This window comes from Malaya genurostris, chromosome 3, assembly GCF_030247185.1.
Source record: "Malaya genurostris strain Urasoe2022 chromosome 3, Malgen_1.1, whole genome shotgun sequence".
NCBI classification, from domain to species: Eukaryota; Metazoa; Arthropoda; class Insecta; order Diptera; family Culicidae; genus Malaya; species Malaya genurostris.
In genome coordinates this window covers 189,899,362-189,911,188 of record NC_080572.1, presented here as the reverse complement: position 1 = coordinate 189,911,188, position 11,827 = coordinate 189,899,362, and the positions used below count along the sequence as shown (strand labels likewise).

The 11,827-nt window shown below is 38.5% G+C and overlaps 1 protein-coding gene across 1 annotated transcript; it reads left to right on the top strand.

Moving 5' to 3' along the window:
* Nucleotides 1-223: 223 nt before the first annotated feature.
* Nucleotides 224-4,822, top strand: LOC131436817 (sialin-like). Its single transcript, XM_058605745.1, has 5 exons — nucleotides 224-344; nucleotides 441-615; nucleotides 864-983; nucleotides 1,040-1,586; nucleotides 1,648-4,822. The coding sequence occupies exons 1-5, from the start codon at nucleotides 316-318 to the stop codon at nucleotides 2,229-2,231; spliced, it is 1,455 nt and encodes a 484-aa protein (XP_058461728.1). The 5' UTR covers nucleotides 224-315; the 3' UTR covers nucleotides 2,232-4,822.
* Nucleotides 4,823-11,827: the final 7,005 nt, after the last annotated feature.

The following is an 11,827-nucleotide window of genomic DNA, read 5'->3' as shown; positions in this document are numbered from 1 at the left end:
TAATCAATCATAAACGCTCGCCAGAAATGATTATCGCTTTACTACACTTTAAATTACAGGTCTTTCGGAGCGATTCAAACAGATGCGGTGCACCAAGACAAGCATAGGAAAACAAAAAACAATTGAACTAGACGTTAGATTTGCGTATGGAAAACTCATTTAGATAACGATTTGCTACCAGACTTGTCTGGGCTCCCGGTCCCCGGTAGTCGATCGTGGGAGATTCACGAGTTCGGTTTACAGTTTACAGAGCACACAAGTTTAATAGCGCCCCTGGAAGTTCGAACTGACAGCCGAACACCTCACAACAAAAACATGGACGATGCTAAGATTAGCCAGTTGAGGTAGGTGTCGTTCTGCTTGTATTTCCCGGATTCGACCGTAGCACGTGACACGTTTTTCATGTTTTCCACTGTTTTTCCACCGTTTTGTTTCTGAAGTGATGGCATCGATGCCCCGGTTTGGATGTTTTGGAAGAGACGCCGCTACGTTCTGGTGCTGATGGCGTTCCTGGGCTTTTTGAATCTCTACACAATGCGAGTGAACCTGAGTGTGGCGATTGTAGCCATGACAGAGAACCGAACGGTGCTGCAGGATGATGGAAGTGTGGCATATGTGAGTATCGGCCTGCTTCGTCACGTGTTGAGTTAATTCCCGGGGAGGAATTCCTAACGATTACGACTAGATGAAACAATGTGTTGTGGAGTTTGGAATGGAATTCGAAGATTTTTATCTAGAGAATTTGAGTGACTTCGAATGAATTTTCTGCTACACTCGAGGCGATAAAGTGCAGTTATAGTTTATTTCCCGGGTAGGTAGAAAGGGAGGAAAACGCGATTGACAGTCTATTTCATTTCGTGTAGGAACGATATTTTAATTGGAGTTCATCGGATCAAGGCTACGTATTGAGTGCGTTTTTCTATGGATACATGATCACCCAGATTCCCGGTGGATATATTTCCGACAGGCTCGGTGGCAATAACGTGGGTAACTTGTGTTAACAACACCTACCAAGTTCCATCATTTCCGTTCCTTTTAGGTATACGGAGCAGGAGTTGGTATGACAGCGATCCTTACTTTGTTGACGCCGGTGGCAGCTAATGCAGGTGTCGGTTGGTTGATTGGTGCTCGGGCTTTGGAAGGAATGTTTCAGGGAGTAGCCTTCCCCTGTATGCACACCGTTTGGGCAAAGTGGGCTCCACCGAATGAACGATCGCGCATGGTTATGTTTTCGTTCGCTGGCGTATTTGTCGGTACAATCCTTGCCATGATGGTGAGCGGTATTCTTGCGGAATCTTACAATTGGGAAAGCGTATTCTACGTATTCGGTACAGTTGGACTCGTTTGGTGCGTTGCATGGTTTCTTATCGTGAAACGATCTCCAGAGCGAGATCGTTTCATTACGTCATCGGAGAAAGAGTACATCCTGAAAAGCCTCGGTCGAGTTGAAGGCGATGTAGGAAAAATCCGTCATCCTTGGAAAGCAATTCTAACTTCAAAAGCAGTATTTGCACTGATCGTGGCAAACTTCTGCGAAAATTGGGGGTTTTATTTTCTACTCACGCAGCTTCCCACGTTCCTGAAGGGTACGTTCGTGATCACAATCATTCATCCGACATTTAATTCTAATTCTATCTCAACCCCTAGATGCTATGCACTTCGAAGTAACGACCACCGGTTTCATCGCCGCGCTGCCATATATGGCGATGGGATTGAGCCTCAGTGTGGCCGGATATTCGGCAGATTGGTTTCAAATCAAGGGTATTCTAACGACTACGCAAGTGCGAAGGAATTTCAACTGTGTCGCCTTCCTGGCTCAAACAGTGTTCATGATTTTGGGAGTGCTCATACTGAAACCGATTCCCACCATCGGCTGCATTACGGTGGCAGTTGCAATGGGGGCGTTCGCGTGGTGCGGTTACGCCGTAAATCACCTTGATTTATCTCCCAAAAGTGCCGGTGTTCTAATGGGAATCTCGAACTCGATAGCCACCATTGCCGGAATTGCTTCGCCCATCGTTACCGGTTATGTCACGGTCGACAAAACCGACGACCAGTGGAGACTGGTGTTCTACATTGCCGCCGGAATTTACATGGTCGGATTTGTGGTCTACTGGTTTTGGGCATCCGGGGAGCTGCAACCATGGTCCATCGAAATGCAAGAAATAGCTAAGAAGGAACAGAGAACTAACCAGATAAGTTTCGACAACAAACTGCAAATTATTGACTAGAATATGTGTGTGTCAACATTATATTTAGTTTTACCTATCGGTATTAGGACAGTTTCAGAGATATTATTTGTAATTTTGACTACCGCATTCCTATGTGAAATCGTTTTTTTTCTGCTATAAATTGTGAACGATTTTAGCGCAGACGAATTTGCGAAAACTAGTATTTTTTCATATTGTATTTAATTTCTTTAAATTCCTTATTGTTTGATGAATATCAAAATCAAGCATTAACTTATGCATCTTTTGAAAGGTTTAGGATAGCATGTTTGACTGCTGTATACTTTTATCCATAAGTACACTCAAGTCTTGTTATACTATAAATTATGCGAATATGTATACGAATTGATTCGTCTTAGTGTTATTTCGAAAACAAATATACGTCGACTCTCTGGGACCTTTTTCCTGAGAAAACACCAGATCTTGACGTTTCGTGCATTTCTAATAGTTTTGGCATCAAATAAATAAATAAAATTTCGATTATGGAATTATCAAAATTTTCAAAGGCCCAAAGTCGATACTTAAAAAAAAATATTTCGAAGATGCACCAGATCTCGATATACCTTATGATAAAAAAAGAACCGGAATTTAAAAAAAAAAACGAAAAAATTTCAATTTTTAATAAATTTCTTTATTATCGCCTTCAAAGTACTCTCCTCCTGCGGCAATACATGCATGCCAAAGCTTGATCCAATTTTCCATACAAGTTTTATAGGCCGCCGAAGGTATGGCCTTTAGTTTACGCAGCGAATTCTCATTTATGGTCTCTATGGTCTCAAAACGCGTTCCCCGCAATGGCAATTTGAGTCTGGGGAAGAGGAAAAAGTTACACGGGGCCATATCTGGAGAGTACGGAGCTTGGTTGATGATATTGTTTAGGTTTTTCTCCAAAAACTGCGACACAACCAACGCTGTGTGAGCCGGCGCATTGAATGAAATTCAGCTTTCAGCGAGAAGCGACGCGTTTCAAACAAAAAACATCAGTTAAAATGTGTTCGGCTGATCCATAAGAGATGCCCAACAACACAGCAATCTCTCTAATCGGTACAGAACAATTTTGCAACACGATTTGCTTCACCGATTCAATTATTTCTTCAGTAACAGATGTTGTTGGGCGGCCAGGGATCTCATCATGATCCAAGCTTGTACGACCACCTTTGAAGCGTTTATACCACTCGTATGCCTGTGTTTTTCCTAGACACGATTCACCAAACGCCTTTTCTAACATTTTCAACGTTTCGGAACACTTAAATCCATTTGCAACAAAAAATTTGGTGCACGCACGTTGTTTTAAATTTTCATCCATTATAAAAATCGCCACACGAAAATTTTTCAACTTCTTTGTATAGACGCTAAACAAAAACTAATCGTACGATATGCGTCAAAATTTGACAGGACGTTGAGAGAATAAAAGTTTACCGATTGGACAAGCGCGGGAATTTTAAAATGTAAATTACGGTTCTTTTTTTATCATAAGGTATCATAAGTTTTGAAAACATGTGGCAAAAACAATTTGAATTTTTTGCGAGTTTTCAAAGTTATTTGCCATGCACAAAAGAAGACTTGAGTGTATTACTATTAGAAACGATAATACATTTTTGTAATAGTGTTTTAATTATTAGTTTTTAAATAAATCGAACAGTTTGCAATGGTTTTTTCTCGAATTTCGACTTTGACTCATCAAAAATAATTTTTACGTATTACGTTCTGTGTCAGAAGAAAGCGTAGGTGAGTGTGATAGTTAATAATATGAGACAGGCTCAGAATTGTCAGTGCCAGTGAGTGTCGTATACATTTAGTGAAGTAAACATGTCGAAATCCCTGCCAAGGAAAGAGTATCTACGGGAAGTGTTGATTCATTAGTTTGTTCAAAAGAAAATGTGCTGCTGGATCCCGAAATCGAATCTTGCTGAAACTTACGAGAAGCATGCTCTATAGACTGTTGCGACTTGTGCACGTTTCTTTATTTTATTTTATTTCTGGAGGCAGGGAAAAGCCCACTGGAGATAAGTTATTATTTTCATCTTTTGTACCAACAGATTACAGAATATACAAATGATACATTTCATATTATTAACTATTATAACATATTGCATATTATTAACTATTATAACTACATAGCTAAGTACGTAGAACCAACGATAAACTTTTAAAGAGATAGTGTTTGACTAAACAATTTCCTGATAGTATCACGAGTTAGATGAAAGTCGAACTGACTAGAACAGCTATTGAACACTCGGCACATACTGACAAATGACTCGTTGTGGCCATAGTTGGTTCTGGCGGCAGGAATGCGTAGGAAAGGATGAGTTCGAAGACAACAACGACGATGAATATCAAAATCTAGCAAACGTAACAGCTCCGAGCAATCAATTCGTGACTGGAGAAGATCAGCAATGAAAACTACCTTGAACACATTTCTGCGAACAGTAGATCGAGATCTATGAGCTTGCAGCGATCTTGGTAACTCGGAAGATTTAGGGGGTCTCTCCATGGTAGTTGGCGAAGCGCAAAACGAATAAATTTATGTTGAATATTTTCTATGCGTTGAATGTCGTTTTGATAGTAGGGTGACCAAACCACAGCTGCATATTCTAGTGAAGAAGGGACAAAAGCACAATAAAATGCTTTGAGGCAATATATGTTTTTGAAGTCTTTCGTCATTCGGTTTACTCTACACCAATTTGTAAAAATGTCCAGTAGTGACTGCAAGAATCTGGCGTCTTCGACGGTTTTGATAAGGTGATAGAGTTTGAAATCATCAGCATACAATAACTTCATGCATTTTAGCAAAAAGTTTAAATCGTTTAGGTAGAGTAGGAATATGAACGGTTCAAGATGACTGCCTTGAACTCCGGAGCTGACCGTAAATGGAGACGTAGTGCAATCTCCTATTTTTACTGACATGTCGCGATCGGTTAAATATGAGCACAGCCAACTGTAAAACTTCATTCAATGCAGTTGAAACCGATTGTTTAACACATTGACGATCATTTCACACTTCACACCCTAGCACCCAACCTTTGCTGACGTACAGAACGAGTAGCATTCAGTTTTTCATTCGTTTCTCTTCCAATCGATGCTCAGTTTCATCACCTCCGTCCGTTGATCTCTTGAAATGAAATATCTCTTACACTTGAATGAGAGAGCGGCCTTGAAATGAGATTCATGTAACCATTCGAATTGGTTCAAAATAATGGATGGAAGCAAAGCAAAGCCTTGGTATTACATTCCTGTAGTGGAATTTGAGCTTCTGTTTCAACAGACTTCGCAGCTGATTCAGAGTGAACCATTGCATGGCCGGTGCTACGATTCTACTGACACTACGAATCCTTTCAGGTCGGGGCTCGAACATACGACAACTGGTTTGTAAGACCAGTGCCCTATGCATTGAACCGCCAACCCGGGACAAAAATGGGATGAAGGCAAAGACATCATATTAAAAACATAATCAGCTCTCGAATTTCTAGAACAAATCATTGAAAACATCCTTTTGTCGTGAATACGACTTACTTTATTATGGGGTGCCTTTTCAAAATTTACCCTCTGAGAGAGCGATAAGTTTTTGATCGTGAATATCTCTTGTTGTATCTAACGAATCAACATAATTTTTGCTTCATGCCATCGGAAATATGATCACAATTTTATGATAAAATTTTCAGTTGTGTGACATAATCTCAAACAATTCAAAATTTAACTTTTCTGAAAAGTTTGGTATAAACGAGTATCAAAGAGGATAAATCATAAGGCGCGTTTGCCTTTCTCGTATTTTGAAAGCTTATAGCTCAGTGATCTGTGAAAGGATTTATATAATCTAACTACAAATAGAATCGAAATTTTTCAACTTTAACGTGTATAGCAACATCATTGTAGTATTTTAATAGTACACTATTGAAAAACCTGTCTCATTTGACCCATGTCAACACCAGCCAATCAGAATGAGTTCTGCGGAAGAGAACAAAATATCTGCTGCTGTACAAAAAATCGTTCGAGAAAAATGTTCCGAACAGTGCTTAATATCGTAGTGAGTTCCACAATTTGGTCCTTCTGAAAGGCAGGAATGAATCCCGTACAGCATCCTGATAGTTTCTTTCAATGAAATGCAAATCCAAAATGAAATAATTGACATTAAAATTCTATATGCTGCTATTTTTATAGCCGTTAGGATCGCCCACTGCCAGTTATTTGAATTGGTGAAAAAACAACGAGAAGACAACGACAACGGTGGAAAGCATCACACAAAATCAGCCGTTCTAATGGCTCTAAAAGTTTTCTAAAGAACTATTAGGATTTCTTGCTCGCAAATCGAAGGTAAATATCCTCAGTTTAGTGCAAATCTAGAACAGTTTGATTAGATTTGAGCACTTTCCGCTGTGTGAAATTCACAGTAATCGAGATCAACTGAAGCCTTCTTTGTTTTTACGAAAAATGTGAAAAAGGGAAATGCTTGCATAATTCATACAATTGATCAACTAATTGATATTCGGAAGTGTTAAGGAACATGTCAGTTGTTTTCGTATTCCAACATCCAGTTATGTTTCGGACATTACACACCCGCCTTTTTAGCGAGCATGGCGCCCTCAGGCGAATCCGAATCGAATCTTGTACATACAAGTAGCTAGGAGAAATGTCAAATTCGTGCGTGCCAAAATAGCAGCACTGCGCACCCATACAATTGACATTATATGTTGAATGTGATGCCGTGCGATGGCGTTGCTGAACTGAAGATTGATTTCGCTCCCAGCTGACAGGGTCTGATGAAAGGTAAGCCAGTCATGTTAACTAAAATATCAATAACAAAACAAACATAAATTATCTATTCCCTCTTTCAGTTTTCATGTTTAATACTTTAGAACACATCTTAATACATTTCAAACAGTCGAAAATTATCGATTCAAACTTGCTGGTGATAATCGAAAACTCAAATGAGACCTGCAACCTTCAATTTAAAATTCTGTCCGGAGAGAGTTTTGGTTATCTAGCTGTTGTCCATTCATATTCTTTCTAACTTGCTCACTACCAACAGCGAAGACAATGGATCAGGTAGACTACTTGACACTTGAAACTGAGAAAGCAAAACTTCAAGTGACTAAGTACTGTTATTCAATTGACGATAAATTCTGGAAGCCTCATGTCAGTATGGCAACAAAAGTCGAATGGATATGCTTACAGTCAATGGACATAAAATTCATTTTCATCTAATAATATTCGATTGAAATAAAGTTTTATCGCACTGATTGTTGAACGAAAACGATACCTAAAATCAAATAAAAATCGATAGACGACTAGAGCGTGATGAGTAAGGTGAGTCTTTAGGTCGTTCGCCTCTTCGGACCAGGGAAACTTTTTGACCCTTCGTATGGGGTTGGATATCAGAAGTCAGAAACAAACAAACATTGGGGCAAAGAGGCGAATGAACTTAAGATTAAAACCCATATAATCGAAACCAAAATGCGGGTAGGTAATATCATAGACATAACTGGAGGATGTAAAAACAAATAAAACCGACATGCTTTTTGCCTTTCTCTATAGAAAGGTATTAGAATTTCTGGAAAAACCGACTTTCGAACGGAGCCTCGGAGACCCATAGTGTTATATACCATTCGACTCAGATCGACGGGATCGGAAATTGTCGGTATGTATGTGTGCACTTTTCGAAGAAATTTTTACCGTTCAATTTTCTCAGAGACGGCGGAACCGACTTTAGCTAACTTAGGCTCGTTTGAAAGCTCCTGTCGATCCATTGATTAAGTTCTAAAATCAAGTGGCTGTGACTTCTGGTTCCGGAGATATAATGGTACAAGTGACATAACCGACAAAACGTGTTGTTTTTTTTTACCACGCATGTTTCTCGGAGATGGCTTAACCAATATTAACAAGTCTAGTGTTTGAAAGCTACTATTAAGCCATTGATCAAGTTCAAAGATCAAATGATTGCGACTTCTGTTTCCGGAGATATGATGGTACAAGTGACGTAACCGACAAACCGCATTGATTTTTTACCGCGCAAGTTTCTCGGAGATGGCTAAACCGATTTTAACAAGTCTAGACCCGTTTGAAAGCTATTGTTAGGCCATTGATTAAGTTCGAAGATGCAATGGCTGTGGCTTTTGTTTCCGGAGATATGATGGTTTAAGTGAAGTAACCGACAAAACACGTTGATTATTACCGCTCTTACTATATATAGGGGTGCTAATACAGGGTCCGCCATGTAACTTTTTTTTTAAAACATGCAATAAAGCACAAACGGTTCATCTGATTTCAAAATTTATTTTTTCATATTAAAGTACAATCCTTCTGGTTAATTGTGTAATATAATTTCATTCAAATGGGTGCCTCGGCTGGCCTTTCAGTACGCCATACGGTCGGTCCAGTTTTTTAGTACATATTCGATTGTATGCAGCTTTATTTCAGCTATGGCTGCACGAATGTTGTCCTTCATGGCTTGAATTGTCTCTGGCTTGTCCAAATAACACTTATCTTTGACAGCCCCCCAAAGATATAAGTCTAACGGCGTCAAATCACAGCTCCGAGGCGGCCAAACGACATCCGAATTTCGACTGATAATTCGATCTTCGAAGACTGTGCGCAGAAGATCGATTGTAGCGTTGGCTGTGTGGCACGGAGCGCCGTCTTGTTGGAACCAAATTGTGTCCAAGTCTTCCTCTTCCAGTAACGGGAAGAACCAATCGCTAATTATGGCGCGGTAGCGCTCGCCATTGACCGTGGCGGCGGCTCCTGCCTCATTTTCGAAAATAAAAAATGGCCCTATGATGCCGCCAGACCAAAATCCGCACCAAACCGTCACTCTCTGAGGATGCATCGGCTTTTCCATGATAACGTACGGGTTTTCCGTCCCCCAGATGCGACAATTTTGCTTATTAACATACCCGCCGAGATGAAAATGTGCCTCATCCGAGAAGATGATTTTCATACGTAATTTTCGCACACACTCCGCAACATTACCATGATTTTCGTTCGGCGGAAGGATAAAACTAAGTTTCTGTCAAATCAGAAGTGACATCAAGGCTATGTCGAAATAACCGCTAGTTCAAGAAAAATGTTATATGGCGGACCCTGTATTTTGGGATCACCTTTAATTTCGCAAAGCTGCAGCGGTTAAAGTTTGAAAATTTTCTATCTTGAAAAAGGTACATGAATTCTCCGAAATCAAAATTTTTTATTAAAGCCAAAAATCTTAAAATTGCATGAAACGTCCAGATTTGGTGTTATCTCCAAAAAATTTTTTTTTGAAAAAATCGACTTTCTGGGACTTAGAAAATTTTTGATATTCTCAGATATTCCCAGAAAGTCGATTTAAAAAAAAATTCGAGATGACACTAAATCTCGACGTTTCATGCAATGGCTTTTTGCTTCAATTTTTCGATTTCGAAAATTTTATTTACTCCCCCTGTGGTGATTTTTCAAGATATATGAAAATTCCACTAAGTGAACTAAGAAAGGTTTTTTCAAATTAGCATCACTCTTCTCATACAAATAGGCAACACAAATGTCAAGCACTAGGTTGGCTAAATGATGCCGACTGTGTGACATAAACACTGAAGAATGCCTTTGTGGACTATTCTAATCAATATGAATCAATTGGTTTCAAAATTTAGTGTTCGAAATTATTTAATAAAAGTATGAAATATATTTTCATGAGACTGTTATGAAAGAAGAGAAAGGCATTATCACCCCACTAGGTGGATTAAGAAGGGTTTTTTAGTTTAGCATCACTCTCCTCATACAAATAGGCAACGAAAATGTCAAGCGCTTGGTTGAAAAAATGGTGCCTACTATGTGATATAAACACTGAAGAATGCTTTTGTGAACTACTCGATTCAATCTGAATCAATTGGTGTCAAAAATGAGCCCAAATTAGTGTCACAAATTATTTAATAAGAAGTTAAAAAATGTTATTATGAGACTGTTTTGAAGAAAGATGAAGGAATTATCACACTACTAGGTGGATTAAGAAGGTTTTTTTCTTATTTATGAATAAAGATAATCTTTCAAATTGGTATGCGTAGGTTGTTACTTATGTATTTAGGCTTGGCAACACTAAGTGTTGCCCGGTGGATTTGACGTTTCCATAATAAAGTTTTACATTTTTAACCATTACCATTTTCAGAACATTCTGTGATTTGAGCGCTATTTGTTTTGTTAACAGTGAGTTGAAAAATTTTACCTCAGCAATAAAATGTTATCGAATTGAGATCATTTTCGTGCTATGATTTAATAGGATTTTCGTCGTTGATTATCAAGACAAGAGTGCTTCAATCAACCTAGTTCAACGTTTGGCAATGTAGCACCACCCTATGTGACTATAAAAAACAGGAATAACGAATTCAATCGTGCTCGTAGTTCGCTTGCCGATGAATTCGAAGAAGGTCGTTCAAAATAAGTAGTTTTGTCAGAAAACATCGATGCTGCGAAAAATCTGATAATGATAGATCGCCATACCGTGAAATAGAGACGCCTTGGGCATTAGTGTGAAAAGCTTATATGCTATTCGTCATGACCATTCAACCATGAAAAAATTTGTTGACGTTTTATCCCACATAATTTGACAATCGCTAAAAAAACAGTCTCGAGTCGATTGGCGGAAAGAAATGCTGAAAAAAGCTTTAAAGGGAGTAGCCGGGTTTGCATATAAAAATTGCCCCCAAACAAAAAAATGATATACGCTGTTTTAAAGGGTTTTTATTGGATATGATTTTTCCAAAATTTTAACCCTTTAACTGCCATAATGGTGGAGTTAGGGTGGTTCTTCTGATATTCATTTTATTTAAATTTTTCAAGAACCTGTTTAGCAGAAAAATTGAAAAAAAATAAGGAATATTCTTGGAATTATGGAAAACCATAAGAATTTTTTTCAGAATTTTCCAAAATGTATTTCATGCGAAAAAACAATGTTCAACATTTTCGAGTTTTTTTTAATCGCTCTTACAATTTTGGTACCACTCTAGATTTTACACCAAAATTGCTCAACAAGACAGCTAAAGTCAAACTGCATAATGTCATAAAGACGGATTAATCAAACTGGGGTCGGACTGACATAAATCCGTCGAAACAAAATGTATGAGAAGGCAAGGTTTTAAAATATAACACTTTCCCACTCGAATAATGGTGCGTGGTGACGATATCGTGGAGGTTCATGAATACGTGTATTCACTACGTGACCACTAAGTGCAAGTGAATTCGATGAGCTATATTTGCGAAAGAATTTGAGTATCAAAGAGGAAAATTTATGACGCCTTTCTCGTACTTAGGTAGGTATAACATATATAACATTTGTTGGTTAACATTATTAAGAATTCAGTTCAGTATTGAATCAATTGACATTCGGACATTCGCAGAGCCGTTTCTCCGTAAAGAAGATCGATTGTATCATCCTGCATCAATCATCGTTTGCATTGAAACCAAATACGAAAAGTGGACAACGATGGGGAACATTATGCAAAATCATCCCTTCTAATGGCTCCAAATGTTATCTAAAGAGTTATAAAAATTGCTTCTTTTCAAATCGGAAATAGCAATCATCATTTTAGTGCAAATCTATAATAATCTGATTATCGCTGTGCACTTTCCTCAATATA